The sequence below is a fragment of the Hyla sarda genome, chromosome 4, assembly GCF_029499605.1.
Source record: "Hyla sarda isolate aHylSar1 chromosome 4, aHylSar1.hap1, whole genome shotgun sequence".
NCBI classification, from domain to species: domain Eukaryota; kingdom Metazoa; phylum Chordata; class Amphibia; order Anura; family Hylidae; genus Hyla; species Hyla sarda.
The window spans coordinates 174123214-174141698 of NC_079192.1; the positions used below are offsets into that span (position 1 = coordinate 174123214).

Sequence of the window (18485 nt, forward strand, 5' to 3'; positions counted from 1 at the left end):
AATATTCTAGTGTTCTGTGGCAGTTAAGGTCGGGTGTTTGTCAAAATTCCACGCAATTTGGGATAAATGGATTAAAGGTATGATGGAGAGAGAGATTGTCTAGTAGAAAATCTTATTTTTTTTTTTTTTTCCCTCCTTTCTGCAATGGGGTGTTTTTTTTTTTTTTTTTATTTTTTTTTTTTTTTTGGGGAAGGGTAGAGAGAGGGGTGGGTAGGTGACTATTTTTTGTAAGGGGAGGTGCTCTGTCCAGCCAAAGGTGACCCTAAAGATAGATTATAGGGGAATGTAAAATTGTAAGACTGGAAGGAAGAAGAGAAAATTATATATATTGGTCGTTTTAATTTAACCCCTTAAGGACTCAGCCCATTTGGACCTTAAGGACTCAGACAATTTTATTTTTACGCTTTCATTTTTTCCTCCTCCCCTTCAAAAAATCATAACTCTTTTATATTTTCATCCACAGACTAGTATGTGGGCTTTTTTTTTTTTTTTGCGCGACCAGTTGTCCGTTGTAATGCCATCACTCACTTTACCATAAAATGTATGGCGCAACCAAAAAAATACTATTTGTGTGGGAAATTAAAAAGAAAACCGCAATTTTGCAAATTTTGGAAGGTTTTGTTTTCCTGCCGTACAATTTGTGGTAAAAATGACATGTGTTTTTTTATTCTCTGGGTCAATACGATTAAAATGATACCCATGATTATACACTTTTCAATTACTGTTGCGCTTTTAAAAAAAAATCGCAAACTTTTTAACCAAATTAGTACATTTAAAATCCCCCTATTTTGAAGACCTATAACTTTTTCATTTTTCCGTATAAGCGGCGGTATGAGGTCTCATTTTTTGCGCCGTGATCTGAACTTTTTATTAACACCATATTTGCTTATACAAAACTTTTATTACATTTTTTATTAATTTTTTTGGAATAAAATGTTATAAAAAAAGCAGCTATTTTGGACTTTTTTTTTTTTTTACATTCACACCGTTCACCGTACGGGATAATTTCCATTTTATTTTAATAGTTCGGATATTTACGCACGCGGCGATACCAAATATGTATATAAAATAATTTTTTTTACACTTTTTGGGGGTAAAATAGGGGAAATGGGGCAATTTGCATTTTTATTGGGGGAGGGGGTTTTTCAAATTTTTTTTACTTTTACTTTTATTTTTACACTCTTTTATAGTCCCCATAGGGGACTATTTAAAGCAACCATTCGATTGCTAATCCTGTTCAGTGCTATGTATAGGACATAGCACTGATCAGGGTTATTGGTCATCTTCTGCTCTGGTCTGCGGGAAGGCAGATGAGAGCAGAAGACTCCCGGAAGACAGCGGAGGCAGGTGAGGAGACCTCCGTCTGCCGTGCAGGATGATCGGATCGCCGCGGCAGCGCTGCGGGCGATCCGATCATCCTGTTAAGTGACCGCGATGCTGCAGATGTCGTGATCTGTATTGATCACTGCATCTGAGGGGTTAATGGTGGACATCCGCGGGATCGCGGGTGTCCGCCATTACTGGCGGGTCCCTGGCTGCGATCCACAGCTGGGACCTGCCGCACATGATGCCGGCATCGCTCTGATGCCCGCGGTTATGCTCAGGACGTAAATGTACGTCCTGGTGCGTTAAGTACCACATCATTTATGTCCTGCGTCGTTAAGGGGTTAAATGTTATTGTATGGAGGTGTGTGTTTGTGCTTTTTATTTATTTTTCTCTCTCTGTCTCGGTCTCTCTCTCTCTCTCTCTGTCTCTCTCTTTGTGTCTGTGTGTCTCTCTCTCTGTCTGTCTGTCTGTGTCTGTCTGTCTGTCTGTCTGTTGCATTTAGGAAGCCCCTATGGTGCCAGAACAGCAAAAAAAACAAAACAAAAAAAAAACACATGGCATACTATTTTGGAAAGTACACCCCTCAACGAATGTAACAAGCAGTACAGTGAGCCTTAACCTGTTTGGGACAGAGGGCGTACCTGTACGCCCTCAGCACACTCCCTGTCTATAACGCGGGGCCACGCCGTGGCCCCGCGTCATAGCGGGTCGGCCCGGCACCTAGCAACGGCCAGGGCCCGTGGCTAATAGCACGCGGCACTGATCGCGGTGTCGTGCGCTATTAACCCTTTAGACGCGGCGTTCAAAGTTGAACGATGTGTCTAAAGTGAAAGTATCATATACACAAAAATCCCCCATGGGGTACCCGGGGTATTTAATTCATAAATTCCAATTCCCTTCAGGGTTAGCAACCCCTCCGGGATTAAGACCCCCGACTAGGGTCACCCTTTTAAAACTTCACTTTTATTTATTATTTGTTAAGAACAAAATGAGGTGCAAAGAATAATACAAATGAAGGTGTTTAAAAACACAATATATAGGAATTGGATTGGTCCATTACTGGTTCCACTAATTCTAAGTCACTAGGGCTTCTATGTTAGGGACTCTTTTATTCCATTGATCTGGATCCTAAGATTCCAATCTTTATAGTCCACATAACATGCACCTACTCTATCTAATTTACCAATTCCTATTATTGCTGTTTAAAAAGTGTTCCCTAGCTTCCCCCCCCCCCCCCCCCCCGACGTTTCGCTGGAAAGACCCAGCTTTATCAAGGTATAGGACACTAATGACCTAGTATAGTATAGTATAGTGTCCTATACCTTGATAAAGCTGGGTCTTTCCAGCGAAACGTCGGGGGGGGGGGGGGGATGCTAGGGAACACTTTTTAAACAGCAATAATAGGAATTGGTAAATTAGATAGAGGAGGTGCATGTTATGTGGACTATAAAGATTGGAATCTTAGGATCCAGATCAATGGAATAAAAGAGTCCCGAACATAGAAGCCCTAGTGAATTAGAATTAGTGGAACCAGTAATGGACCAATCCAATTCCTATATATTGTGTTTTTAAACACCTTCGTTTGTATTATTCTTTGCACCTCATTTTGTTCTTAACAAATAATAAATAAAAGTGAAGTTTTAAAAGGGTGACCCTAGTCAGGGGTCTTAATCCTGGAGGGGTTGCTAACCCTGAAGGGAATTGGAATTTATAAAGTGAAAGTAAACCCTTGCCGGTTAGCTCAGCGGCATCCCGAACAGCTTACAGGACAGCAGGAGGGTCCCTACCTGCCTCCATGCTGTCCGATCGCCAAATGACTGCTCAGTGCCTGAGATCCAGATATGAGTAGTCAAGCGGCAGAATCATTGATCAGTGGTTTCCTATGAGAAACCATTGATCAGTGTGCAGTGTTATAGCCAACTATGGGAGCTATAACATTGCAAATAAAAGTGAAAAAAAGGTGAATAAAGATCATTTAACCCCTTCTCTAATAAGTTTGAATCACCCCCCTTTTCGCATTAAAAAAAAAAAAAAAAAAATGTGCGGAAATGTCCGAATTATAAAAATATATTGTTAATTAAACCGCACGGTGAATGGTGTATGCGCAAAAAAATTCCAAAGTCCCAAATAGCGTATTTTTGGTCGCTTTTTAGATCATTAAAAAATGAATAAAAAGTGATCAAAAAGTCCGATCAATACATAAATGGTACTGCTAAAAACTTCAGATCACGGTGCAAATAATGAGCCCTCATACTGCGGAAAAATAAAGTTATAGGGGTCAGAAGATGACACTTTTAAACGTATACATTTTTGTGGATGTAGTTATAATTTTTTCCAGAAGTATGACAAAATCAAACCTATATAAGTAGGGTATAATTTTAATTGTATGGACCTACTGAATAATGATAAGATATCTAAAATGTACTGCGTAGAAACGAAAGCCCCCAAATTTACAAAATGGAATTTTTTCTTCAATTTTGTCGCACAATGATTTCTTTTTCCGTTTCGCCGTAGATTTTTGGGTAAAATGACTGATGTCATTACAAAGTAGAATTGGTGGCGCAAAAAATAAGCCATCATATGGATTTTTAGGTGCAAAATTGAAAGGGTTATGATTTTTAAAAGGTAAGGGGGAAAAAACAAAAGTGCAAAAACGGAAAAACCCCAAGGGGTTTAAGGGGTACTCCGGTGGAAAACACACAGTGCTCTCTGCTGACATCTCTGTCCAATTAAAACTGTCCAGAGTAGGAGAAAATCCCCATAGCAAACATATGCTGCTCTGGACAGTCCCTAAAATGGACAGAGATGTTAGCAGAGAGCACTGTGTTTAAAAAGAAAATAATTTCCTCTGTAGTATTCAGCAGCAAATAAGTACTGGAAGAATTAAGATTTCTTAATTGAAGTCATTTCAAATCTGTTTTACTTTCTGGCACCAGTTGATTAAAAAAAAAAAAAAAAAAAAAAAAAAAACAGGTTTTCCACCAGAGTACCCCTTTAATATTCCACATCTTTTTTGATAAATGTTCATTAAAGTGGGATGTGAGAAGGAAAAATTAGATTTTTACACTAAAATGCTGGGGTTCCCCCAAATTGGTAAAAGGAGAAAATGTCACCGTAAATTTGTAAATATATTTCTTTGGAGTAAGGACATACCTCATATATGGGCGTAAACAGCTCTGTGGGGTGCACACCAGGTCTCAGAAGAGCAGGAGCGCAGTCAGGGGCCTTGAGCATTTACATAGCTGCCTATGGAGCCAGAACAGCGGGACCCCCCCTCAAGGAGCGTTACATGGGGTACAGTGGGACGTAAAATGATGAAACAGGTTATGTTCTCAGAATGATGACCCAGCGCATAACCAAAACTAAAAAGTATGCCCACCCCAAACCCTATGCTCTGAATCATTATTCTGGGAATGTGATGTGTGGCCATCCCTAACCTTCTGCCTCAAATGCGCACCCCGCTCAGGTGGAGAGAGAGTGCTGTGCATTTGAGGCAACATAAAAAAAAGTCTCCGATTATAGGTCTTATCAGGTGGTTGTGTTTTAAAAAAAAAAATTTTTTTTTTACTAAGATTTTTTTTGGGGGCAATTTAGTGGTTTTATGGGGTTAAAATTTGGAATGTACTCTGGACTTGGTACATTGGGGTCAAATTATGGAAATTCAAAATGAAAAGGAAAAATTTAGTACTGTATGGAAGTGTGATACTCCCTGAAGCAGTTTTTAATGCAGAGGCCCGGATGATCGGGGCAAGTGTCACATTGATAGGTGGTGTCCTTCCGAATCCCCCTCCTGTTACACTCTGCATTTTTTCTGGTATCGTCCCTTCTTTTCAGTGTGGGAGACTTCACCTGGAAAGTGCTGGTTCTGGGACGATCCTGGCACTTATATTTCCGGTTTCTTGGGAACCCCGGCCTTTCAATGTAGCTAGCAGTATCAATCCGGATTCTTGAGTCGCCAAGAAACTCAGAAATCCGTGGCTGATAACCCTCTGGGGGTCTCCGGACAGGTTAACTGGAAGGGGGCTCCGGTACGCTTGTCTGGGGGGGTCGGACTCCTATTACGAGCGGCATGGACGCTCGTACTAGTGTCGGCCACTGAGTCACTATCATGGGGGGGGGTATGGCCTTGCCTGGCTGCGTCTCCACCACCTTCTGGGGGACTAATCATCAGTACTAGATGATGAGGAGGATGAGGAAGAACACAGAAAAGTAGGATCTTCCTCGTCTTCACTGGCAGATTAGGAGTCGGAGGCAAGTAAAGTGTATACCTCCTCCGCCGAAAATGCCCAGCGAGCCATCACCTTTTTACTACGGTGGTGGGGGGGCAAAGAAGTATGTAGTGTGTATGTTTGGTGTAACTTTATATATAACCGTGTGTGATTATAACTCGCACACCGTTTATATGGGGGGAAAAACGCTGCGGCCCCAAAAAAATAAAGGGGGGGGGCCAAATGCAGTGCCCTGAACCCCTAATAGGGCCCGGGTCACGCTGAAAAATATGCGGCGGACCCTTGAGGACCTATTGTACGCCCTGTTTCCTTAACCCCTTAAGGACTCATCCCATTTGGGCTTTAAAGGAGTACTCCAGCGCAAAATAACTTATCCCCTTTCCAAAGGTGCGCTGGGGCCCCCTGGGATCTCCTGGACGGGGCCACGGCAGTCTGCCGGAAGTGAAGTTTCGTCCCCAGCAGAAAGCCGCGGCAGACATTCCCCCTGCATGTATCTCTATAGGATTCATGGAGGGGGCGTGTCGGCCGCCACGTCATGCGGGGACGGAACGCCCCCTTTCCTGTATATTGCTGCGGCCCCGTACCGAAGATCGCGGAGGTCCAAGCGCTCGGACCCTCCCGCGATCTATAACTTATCCCCTATCCTTCGGATAGGGGATAAGTTATTTTGCACTATAGATGTCCTTTCTTCCTCCCCGCCTTCAAAAAAAATTATAACTTTTTTATATTTTCATCCACAGACTAGTATGAGGGCATGTTTTTTTGCACGTCCGTTGTAATACCATCACTCATTTTACCATAAGATGTATGGTGCAACCAAAAAAATACTATTTGCATGGGGAAATTAAAAAGAAAACCGCAATTTTGCTAATTTTGGAAGGTTTCGTTTTCACGCTGTACAATTTACGGTAAAAATGACGTGTTCTTTATATTTTGGGTGAATACGATTAAAATGATACCCATGATAACACACTTTTCTATTACTGTTGCGCTTAAAAAAAAAAATCGCAAATTTTTTTACCAAATTAGTATGTTTAAAATCCCCCTATTTTGAAGACCTATAACATTTTCGTTTTTCTGTATAAGTGGCGGTATGAGGGCTAATTTTTTGCGCCGTGATCTGTACTTTTTTTTTTTTTTTTTTTTTTTTTTTTTTATACCATATTTGCTTATGGTAAACTTTTAATACATTTTTTTAATCAATTTTGTTTGGGATAAAATGTTTAAAAAAAAAAGTCTAAAATTGCTGCTTTGTTATAATTATTATTTTTTTTTTACATTCACGCCGTTCACCATATGGTATCATTAACATTATATTTTAATAGTTCGGATATTTATGCACTCGGCGATACCAAATATATATATAAAAAATTTTTTTACACTTTTTGGGGGTAAAATAGGAAAAATGGGACAATTTACGTTTTTATTGGGGAAGGGAGGTTTTCACTTTTTTTTTCTTTTTTTTTTTTACTTTTATTTTTACACTTTAATAGTCCCCATAGGGGACTATTTATAGCAATCATTTGATTGCTAATACTGTTCAGTGCTATGCTTAGGGCATAGCACTGATTAGTGTTATCGGCTATCTTCTGCTCTGGTCTGCTTGATCGCAGACCAGAGCAGAAGACCTGTGGAAGGCAGGTGAGGGGACCTCCGTCTGCTGTTCTGGATGATCAGATCGCCGCGGCAGTGCTGCGGGCGAACCGATCATCCATTTTAGTGACCGCAATGCTGCAGATGCCGTGATCTATATTGATCACAGCATTTGAGGAGTTAATGGTGGCCATTACCGGCAGGTCCCTGGCTGCTATCAGCTCCGATGCTCGCGGTTATGTATAAGACGTAAATGTACATCTTGGTGCGTGAAGTACCACCTCACCAGGACGTACATTTACTTCCTGTGTCGTTAAGGGGTTAATATTGTGTGATGATATTAATGGTAATACTTGTCGTAATTATATGATGAAGTAATAATTATTGTAATTGAGATATAAAGGAATAATAAAATAAAGATTAAAAAAAACCTAAAAAGTATGGTCAGAATAGGACAATTTTAAGCATACTCCTTTCTTAACAAAAAAAAAAAAAATGTACTATATATATACTATATACAAGTAGTACAGTAAGACAAACATGTAAACGTGCATCATTTTAATCATATTCAAGAGAATGTCACTTTTACCATTAAGGGTAGGGTCACTTGTAATGGATCCGCAGCGTATTTTATGCTGCGGATCCGCCATTGACCCGACCTATATTGTGCCTCCAGCTGTTGCCGAAAGCCACCCACCCCGTCCACTGGCTTGTTTGCAGCAGCAATCTGCTGCTCTGAGCAGCCACACTGGGGGCCTGCGGGTCGCCGAGTGCACTCAGACATTGCGGAGCAGCCACGAGTACACTGCGCGTGCACAGGCCCCCAGTGTGACTGCTCAGAGTGGCGGATTGGCGGGGCGAGAGGGGTGGGTTGGTTTTTGGCAACAGCTGGAGGCGCAATATGGGTCGGGTCACCGGCTGATCCCCACAGTGTAAAATACGCTGCGGATCAGTTACGTGTGACCCTACACTAAAGGGGTATTCCAGCCTTAGATATTTTATCCACTATCCAAAGGATGAGGGATAAGATGTCTGATCGCAGGGGTCCCGCTATCTCTGTGCAGCACCCGGCATAGACATGAATGGAGGGGGCGTGGCGTCACGTCTCTGATGTCACAGAATGCCCGGTGTGCTGCATGGAGATTGTGGACCCCCGTGATCAGACATCTTATCCCCTATCCTTTGGAATACCTGGAATACCCCTTTAAGTGCACTGTGTAAAAACAACAAACAACTGTTATTTTTTCCATTTCTGCCCACAAGTTTTTTCGTTGCGTGATACATTATATGGTAAAATGAAAGGTGTGCAATTAATTGTGCAAAAAAGCAAGTCCTCACATGGCTCTGTGGATAGGAAAAACTAAAGAGTTGCGCCTCTTAAAATGTGAGGAGGAAAAACAAACGCGCAAAAATGAAAGCTGTCCGTGTCCTTATGGTGTTAAAGAACAACATCATGGTGACTAGTTAACATTAAAACTCTGGCGACAGGTCCTGTGTACACCGACGGTATATCTCTCTCTGGGGGCAAGACCTAAGCAAAAACAAGTGCTGGTATTGCGGGAGGATTGGTCCTACTGGTTATTAGATTTAAGTAGTTAAGTGCGGTAGTGAATGACTTTCTGATGCATGGCCAGTTGTTCCTCAGCAGGTCATGGCTGAACAGGAGGTAGAACCTCACGTCCTTGATTTAGGCCTCTGTTTCCTACAGTGGAGCAGGGATATTTGCTATTTATGACCTTACTGCTAAGAATGTGAAATGTCAGAATAATACTAGAGACAAGGATTTATTTCAGCTTTTATTTCTTACATCACTTCCACAAAAGCTTGGAAGCAAGTTTATAATTTGGTAGCATGCATTGCCTTTTAAATGAAATTAACTTAGACATGTTTGGTAGCTGTCCACAAGCTTCTAACAATAGGTTACTTTAATTCTGTTCCATTCCTGACAGGACTGGTCTTAGGCTGGGTCCACACTACGTTTTGTCCCATACGGGAGCGCATACGGCAGGAGGGAGCTAAAAGCTCGCGCTCCCGTATGTAACCGTATGCGCTCCCGTATGTCATTCACTTCAATGAGCCGACCGGAGTGAAACGTTCGGTCCGGTCGGCTCATTTTTGCGCCGTATGCGCTTTTACAACCGGACCTAAAACCGTGGTTGACCACGGTTTTAGGTCCCTTTGTAAAAGCGCATACGGCGCAAAAATGAGCCGACCGAACGTTTCACTCCGGTCGGCTCATTGAAGTGAATGACATACGGGAGCGCATACGGTTACATACGGGAGCGCGAGCTTTTAGCTCCCTCCTGCCGTATGCGCTCCCGTATGGGACAAAACGTAGTGTGGACCCAGCCTTAGGCAGGTTTTTAGGCCTTGCTTGCACACACTTTTTTAGCTCAATGGGTGAGATTCATCAAAACTTGTGCAGAGGAAAAGTTGCCCATAGCAACCGATCAGATCACCTTTTTTTTCATTTTTTAAAAGGCCTCTGCTATGGGCAACTGTTCAACTTTTTCTTTACACAGGTCTTGATGAATCCCCCAATAGCTCCATGTAATTTTCCTCTTACAGCAAAAACACCCCTACAACATGATGCTGCCATCTCTCTGCTTGATAGTTGGGATGATGTTCTTTGGCTTATAAAACCTCTACCTTTTCCCTACATACATATAGATAGTCATTAGAGATGAGCGAATTTACAGTAAATTCGATTCGTCACGAACTTCTCGGCTTTCAGGTGCTCCTGTGGGCTGGAAAAGGTGGATACATTCCTAGGAAAGAGTCTCCTAGGATTGTATCCACCTTTTCCAGCCCACGGGAGCACCTGAAAGCTGAACTAATTTATGCAGGATAAGTCATCAACTGCCGAGCCGAGAAGTTCGTGACGAATCGAATTTACTGTAAGTTCGCTCATCTCTAATAGTCATCCTGGCCAAACAGTTCCATTTTTGTTTTATTAGATTAGAGGACATTTTCCAAAAAGTACACTGCTCAAAAAAATAAAGGGAACACTTAAACAACACAATATAACTCCAAGTCAATCACACTTCTGTGAAATCACACTGTCCACTCAGGAAGCAACACTGATTGACAATCAATTTCACAGGCTGTTGTGTAAATGGAACAGACAACAGGTGGAAATTATAGGTAATTAGCAAGACACCCCCCAATAAAGGAGTGGTTCTGCAGGTGGTGACCACAGACCACTTCTCAGTTCCTATGCTTCCTGGCTGATGTTTTGGTCAATTTTGAATGCTGGCGGTGCTTTCACTCTAGTGGTAGCATGAGACTCAGTGTACAACAAACACAAGTGGCTCAGGTAGTACAGCTCATCCAGGATGGCAGATCAATGTGAGCTTTGGCAAGAAGGTTTGCTATGTCTGTCAGCGTAGTGTCCGGAGCATGGAAGCTCTACCAGGAGAAAGGCCAGTACATCAAGAGACGTGGAGGAGGCCATAGGAGGGCAACAACCCAGCAGCAGGACCGCTACCTCCACCTTTGTGCAAGGAGGAGCAAACTGCTAGAGCCCTGCAAAATGACCTCCAGCAGGCCACAAATGTGCATGTGTCCACTCCATGAGGGTGGTATGAGGGCCCAACGTCCACAGCTTGGGGTTTTGCTTACAGCACAACACCGTGCAGGACGTTTACCATTTTCCAGAGAACACCAAGATTGTCACATTTGCCACTGGCGCCTTGTGCTTTTCACAGATGAAAGCATGTTCACACTGGAGACACCGTGGAGAATGTTCTGCTGCCTGCAACATCCTCCAGCATGACCGGTTTGGCAATGGGTCAGTAATGGTGTGGGGTGGCATTTCTTTGGGGGGCCGCACAGCCCTCCATGTGCTTGCCAGAGGTAGCCTGACTGCCATTAGGTACCAAGATGAGATCCTCAGACTCCTTGTGAGACCATATGCTGGTGCAGTTGGCCCTGGGTTCCTCTTAATACAAGACAATGCTAGACCTCATGGCTGGAGTGTGTCAGTAGTTTCTCCAAGAGGAAGGCAATGATGCTATGGACTGGCCCACCCGTTCTCCAGACCTGAATCCGATTTGAGCACATCTGGGACATCATGTCTCGCTCCATCCACCAATGCCACGTTGTAGCACAGACTGTCCAGGAGTTGGCAGATGCTTTAGTCCAGGTCTGGGAGGACATCCCTCAGGAGACCATCCGCTACCTCATCAGGAGCATGCCCAGGCATTGTAGGGAGGTCATACGGGCACGTGGAGGGGACACACGCACGCCCACGCCTCATTTTGACTTTTTTTTAAGGACATTACATCAAAGTTGGATCAGCCTGTAGTGGGGTTTTCCACTTTGATTTTGAGTGTGACTCCATATCCAGACCTCCATGGGTTGATAAATTTGATTTCCATTGATAATTTTTGAGTGATTTTGTTGTCAGCACATTCAACTATGTAAAGACGAAAGTATTTCATACGATTAGTTCCTTCATTCAGATCTAGGATGTGTTATCTTAGTGTTTATTTTTGAGCAGTGTATGATGTTTGTACCCTTGTGCAGTTGTAATCTATAACCTGGCTTCGTATGGTGGTTTTGGAGCATTTTTACGGAAAAATGCACTGCGTAGAATCGGAAGCCCCCAAAAATTACAAAATTTTTTAATTTTGCCCCCAATTTTTTTATTTTGGTTTTGCCGTTGATTTTGTGGTGAAATGATTGAGGTCTTTACAAAGTAAAATTGGCGCAATAAAAATCCTTTATATGGGTCTGAGGTGAGGTGGAAAAGACGAAAGTGCAAAAATGAAAAAACGTGGTCCTTAAGGGGTTAATTTTAAGTGAAATGATCAGCTGGTGAACATTTGTTGGAAAAATTGCTTGTCATGTACAAAGTAGATAATCTAAACAACTTGCTAAACAGTGTATGAGTACTATAAATAAAAGGGAGGTCATCAACCACAGTAAGAAGCCTTTCTGCTTCCCGGCCAGGCAATAGTGTTATTGTGGATGCTGGGTATCTGCAGGAGCTGCCGGGGGTAATAAGACCTAGATCAGCTCTGTAGATTATTCAGGGGGCTGTATATTCCCTGTATCTGGGGCTACATTGTCAGCCCCGTTAGAGAAAAAATTTACAATAACGTTTTTTATTTTAGTCAGAAAATGCCCCCCCAAAATCTTTTATGATCTTCTCAGGTGGGACACAAGCCCCTAGCCTTGCCTCTATTTATACCCTATATATACCCTATATAGTAAGGATCATAACGGAAAGTGGACAATATTTAAATCATTGTCAATGTCACTTTAACAAATAAAACCTTTTTATTTTTTTGTACATTTCCGCCTTTGATATCACGGAAATATACATTTATACTAAGATAAAAATCAAAGAAATTCTAGCCTGACGTATCATGAAAAAACTGGTGCAACTAATATTGAAATCAAGTGAGAAGGCTTTTTATAGCATTAAAATCTGTATGTATTAAAACATTTTTTAAAGATGTTTCTGGTGGGAGGGGGGGGGGTGGGTGTGTGTAACAAGTCTGGTCCAGAAGTGGTTAAACTCATTAGGCCTACAGCCAGTACACTGCGGCATACATTGGCATGCTTTCACAGGTTTCCAACCAATACCTGCAACACACTGGTACAACGTGATGGGAATCCAGCCTTTCACACAGCTGATGCCAAGAAAATGTTCTAAAGATACTGTAAGACTATTGCCAGTATTGGCTCCAGATAGAACATATAATCTTTTTCACAAGTTACATAGTTGCTTTAGCTTTGGTTTACAGGTAGTATATATTATATTTAAGTAAATATTTAAAGGGCATCAGTCTTTTTAAAACGTCTCACACATCATAATGACATGTCAAGTTTTAATCTGTAGGGATCTTAAAACAAATGGGCTGTTCATTTCTGGTTAGCACCACTCAGCTTTGCTTGCTGATCGATGTACAGATTGACAGAACATCCACAGACTTTCAATGGGCTTTCTGTCAATTCATACACTGCTTGCAGAGCTGAGCGGTGGGAAACAATGGGGCACAGTGCTCAGCTGAGGATTCAGTTCTGGGGATCACAGCCCCATGACTGCCACTAACCTGTCACTACGATGTATGAGAAGTTAGTTTTTAAAGAGGCAGGTACCCTTTAACACTAACTGAGATATCTGTGTTCTCTTGGTCAGCAGGTCTTCCCAGTGATTAGTTCTCTTGGACTCAATGAACAAGAACTACTGTTTCTGGCCCAGTCAGCAAATGGTCCTCATTCCACCTTCGCCGCCTGGTCTGGAGTCCCAGATGTTGGAATAGTGAGTGACATCTTGTTTTGGATCCTTCATGATTCTGGTACTGAAGGCTCTGGTCTTACCAGAGTGCACTTTCACACACTAGCCTATCATATCATCGCTACCATTGATGGGTTTTGGGGAAACCAGGTTGCTGCAGTAGCTGCAGGTGCTCGGGTTGCTGGCGCTCAGGCATGTGCCAGTCAAACCATTGATCCTTCAAGAGTAATTCTTAAAAGTCCATTGGAATTTGTTACATCACGAACTGAAACAGGTTCTACAGCTAGGATCACGGCTAAGGAACCAGTAGCCGTGTGGAGAAAAGGAGGAGTGACCTTCCATTTTACACCTGTCCTGATCTGTAAGGATCCAACTAGAACAGTGGGGTTGGGAGATGCTATATCAGCTGAAGGATTGTTGTTTTCTGAGTCCCAAACCCAGTAAAGGAAACTCTGCACCACAGGGAACAGGTGACATCTGCTACTATTACAGTCAAGACAACTGAACATACTGACTAAGTACAGATATATTCATTCCCCATCCATAGGGGTCAGAAAATACAATTCCTTTCTATGCTAGCAAATGTTACAAATGTAAAAATATGTAACTTATTTTGCATTCCAAACCTTAAAGAGAAAATCTATCCAAAATTGAAATTGGATGTATATTAGAGGTTATAATAGATGCCATAGTCTAGTAGTTATGTTTTGTAGACTTTGAGGCATTCTTCTGTTTTTATTGCAGGATCTGATCCTGTCATGTGGAATCAGGAAAGTCTATCCCAAGAGGAAAAACCTTTCTTTATTTCACATGAAAAGATCATACTACAGCTGTGAAAGAAACATCATGCTAGGTTCACAGGCCACAATATGGTTTCTGTATTTATTCAAGTTGAGTTTATTGGAACCACAAGCGGGGGAGGGGGGGGGGGGTTGCAGTAATGTGGACATTGAGTATTGAGTTATGGCCTACCAGTGTATTTTTAAATGAGTAGTATAAGGAAAATTTTCCTCATCCTATTGTGCCCAGGCTTACAGAAAAAAAAAAAAACAAGCATTCACTCACGTCCCCCCCATTGCGCTGCTATAGCTCTTTGGTCCGGTCTTCTTTTGTCTGGTCCGGTCTTCAGTGCATCGCTGGCTGCATTGATGTTCCGCCTCGGCTGGTGATAGGCTGAGTGCAGTGTCATGTAAGGAGCCCGGGTAGCAGGGAGAAGGCGGGGCCCAGGCTACGTGCGCTCGGCCTATCACCAGCCGAGGCGGGACATCAATGCGGCCGGCGATAAGCTGATTGCAGTGTGACGATCCGTGCACAGGGAAGAAGACTGGACCGAAGAGCTATAGCGGGGGAGTTATATAGGTGAGTTAATATTTGTTTGGTTTTTAGGTTTTCTGTTCATGCATACCTAAACATAGGTATATAAATTCCTCCATAAACGTTAACATTTATTGATTGGGGTATAGATGGAAACGCAATTTAGTGGACACAAACCAGCCCCGAATTTGCAGATATGTGGGCACACCTGCACATTGGAGGAAAATTTTTTTATTTATTTTTCAGATGCAAAAGCATGATGTGAAATGTAGTCATTCTTTTGGCGTACTGTATATTTGATCCATAGTTACAGTATACTCCTGATACCTCACTTGCATAGCCCAAAAGTTATGTGATATGAGACTTGTGTTAACTAATGTAGTATAATCCAAATACCTTACCTGGTATTTAATATTTTTGCAGTAAACATTGGATTATCTTAATTTTTCATTAAAACGTGTTACTGGTAACAACCAATAACCATATCCAGATCACTAGCCTTAGCACATGGTATTCAGAACATAGCGGATCAGCTTAATTTATAGTTCTCTATCTCTGGGATGTTGTAAAACATACTTTACTTGTGATAGTGAAATGTTGTTTTAAACTGTGCTGGGTATCGTACACTCAATCTTACCTCCTGGTTTGAAATGCATCTCTCTCTAAAGCTCTGTCGAATTTTTTTGGGACCAAAAAAATCTATTTATGCCATGTTAATATTTTATTTTTTTTAACAAAAAAAAAAACAAACGTGCCCATTTCCCAGCCCTACCTAACCGACCTAAATGTTATTCTTTTGTACTGCCTTGCTCTTAATTTGTATTTTTGCAGGGATGATTTCTATTTAATGGATACAGTTCTATACCAAAACCATTTGAGAAATTATTTATTTTAATAGCAGGTCATAAATAACCAACTAGAACATAATTTAATCTGTGCACACTTGAGGAAACATTGTCAGTAATATCAGGAAATAGGACCATTACTGCAATGTACGTGCATTGAGGGATAACTTAAAGGAGTAATCCGCTGCTCAGCATTTGGAACAAACTGTTCTGAACGCTGGAGCCGCCGCTGGGAGCTCGTATCGTCATAGCCTCGCCCCCTCATCACGTCACGCCCTGCCCCCTAAATGCAAGTCTATGCAGTCACGCCCCCTCGCACAGACTTGCATTCAGGGGGCAGGGCATGACGCCACGAGGGGGTGGGGCTATGACATCACGAGCTCCCAGCTTCAGCGTTTGGAACAGCTTGTTCCAAACGCAGAGCAGCGGAGTACCCCTTTTAAGCTGTAACCCAGTGTAACAGAGCAGCTTGCTATTGAGAATAGTTGTCATAGAGGGAGGGGGTGGCATCGTTTGGAGGGTATGTGCGCCACGGCCCTGCCCTGAAAATGAGTCACATCCAAATGCAAGCACTGATAACTTTTGTTACATACAACATACTGTCAATATGCCTCAGTTGCTCATTTTCTTTATGTCGCGGAGGACACCCTATTTTGTAAGATATTTGTCATAGTACTTTGTAACTTTTTCCTTTTTTTTTTATTAAGAAAAAAAAATAATGTAATAAAAATGTGTTTTCTTACCAAACTGTTTACAGTGCATTACTTTGGTGAACATTGTATACTAATGACATACTATAAAAATATACTAAAATACCTGGTTACGGAGTTGGAAATATTTATAAGATGGTTACTGGATGATCTGATATCACAAACTCCACATGGACATTCTTTCAATAGTAGGTGGAGCTAAGCATCACCACCTAATTTACCAGAAACAGAGGGTTGGGCAGGTATAAAATTCAACAGGCACATGATTCCACTGCCTCCATACAAATTACATTGTCTGCAAGTCAAATGGAAAGCACCAACAAATATCTTATGTGTAAGGTTTGTAATGACTATTGGCTCTGTTTCTTTGGCAGGAGTTGGTTCTCACAAACTGCATTGTCTCTCATATTTTAAGCTTAAAGTACCTCTTGTATAGGACTGTTTATAACACTGTACTCATAGCAAGCAATGACATCACTGCATTCTTTTTTACATCTGTGCTCGTAAAATGTAAGCATGTTTTATACAGGGAAAGTAAACAGAGGTGGACCTGAGCACAAGTGTATGACTGGGAAGAGTGAGTATGCACTATTTTTTACTTTGCAATGTTAAGATGCTTCAGTTCTATTTTTGAACTAGATCAGAATCCTAAAAGTGTGGAAACAAACAGTCCTTCATCTTGTCTCAACTATGCTGAGCCCAAAGAAATTAGATTCATGGAACATCTGACTTTCTCATTAACTCCTTGGTGATGGAGCCCAATATGACCCTAAGGACGGGAGCATTTTTTGCAAATCTGACCACTGTCACTTTAAGCATTAATAACTCTGGGATGCTTGTACTTAGAAATTTGATTCCGAGATTGATTTTTTCGTGACATATTCTACTTTGTTAGTGGTAAATTTTTGTCGATAATTGCATCATTTCTTGGTGAAGAATTCAAAAAATTGATAGAAAAATGCAAAATTTATTTATTTTTTTCAACTTTGAAGCTCTCTGCTTGTAAGGACAATAGACATTCCAAATAAATTATATATTGATTCACATATACAACATGTCTACTTTATGTTTGCATCATAAAGTTGACATGTTTTTACTTTTGGAGGACATCAGAGGGCTTCAAAGTTCAGCAGCAATTTTCAAAATCGGAATTTTTCAGGCACCAGTTCAGTTTTGAAGTGGATTTGAGGGGCCTTCAAATTAGAAATACCCCACAAATGACCCCATTATAAAAACTGCACCCCTCAAAGTATCCAAAACGACATTCAGTAAGTTTAACCCTTTAGGTGTTTCACAGGAATAGCAGCAAAGTGAAGGAGAAAATTCTAAATCGTCATTTTTTACACTGGCATGTTCTTGTAGACCCAGTTTTTACATTTTTACAAGTGATAATAGGAGAAAAAGCCCCCCAAAATTTGTAACCCAATTTCTCTCGATTAAGGAAATGCCTCATATGTATATGTCAAGCGTTCGGCGGGCGCAGTAGAGGACTCAGAAGGGAAGGAGCGACAATGGGATTTTGGAGAGTGAGTTTTGCAGGAATGGTTTTTGGGGGGCATGTCACATTTAGGAAGCCCCTATGGTGCCAGAACAGCAGAAAAACCCCCACATGGCATACCATTTTGGAAACGACACCCCTCAAGGCACGTAACAAGGGGTCCAGTGAGCCTTAACACCCCACAGGTGTTTGACGACTTTTCGTTAAAATAGGATGTGTAAATGAAGAAAAAAAATTTTTCACTAAAGTGCAGTTTTTCCCCCCAAATTTACCATTTTTACAAAAGGTAATGGGAGAAAATGCCCCCCAAAATGTGTAACCCCATCTTTTCTGAGTATAGAAACACCCCATGTTAGGACGTAAAATGCTCTGCTGGCGAATTACAATGCTCAGAAGAGGAGGAGCGCCATTGAGCTTTTGGAAAGCGAATGTTTGGAATGGTAGTCAGGTGCCATGTGCGTTTACAAAGCCTCCCGTGGTGCCAGAACAGTGGACCCCCCCCCCCCCACATGTGACCCCATTTTGGAAACTACACCCCTCCACAGAATTTAATAAGGGGTGCAGTGAGTATTTACACCCCACTGGCGTTTGACAGATCTTTGGAACAGTGGGCTGTGCAAATGAAAAATTGTATTTTTCATTTTCACGGACCACTGTTCCAAAAAAATCTGTCAGACACCTGTGGGGCGTAAATGCTCACTGTACCCCTTATTACATTACGT

The 18485-nt window shown here is 41.8% G+C and overlaps 1 protein-coding gene across 2 annotated transcripts in view; it reads left to right on the top strand.

Moving 5' to 3' along the window:
- Nucleotides 1–16296, top strand: part of ADPGK (ADP dependent glucokinase) — a 31214-nt gene extending 14918 nt beyond the window's left edge. Inside the window, exon 7 of one of the 2 annotated variants that reach the window (XM_056572782.1) lies at nucleotides 13298–16296. In XM_056572782.1, coding sequence (XP_056428757.1) covers nucleotides 13298–13840 — 543 coding nt within the window. In that variant the 3' untranslated portion in view covers nucleotides 13841–16296. The remainder of the gene's footprint in view (nucleotides 1–13297) is intronic. The other variant, XM_056572783.1, reaches the window with a different exon arrangement.
- Nucleotides 16297–18485: the final 2189 nt, after the last annotated feature.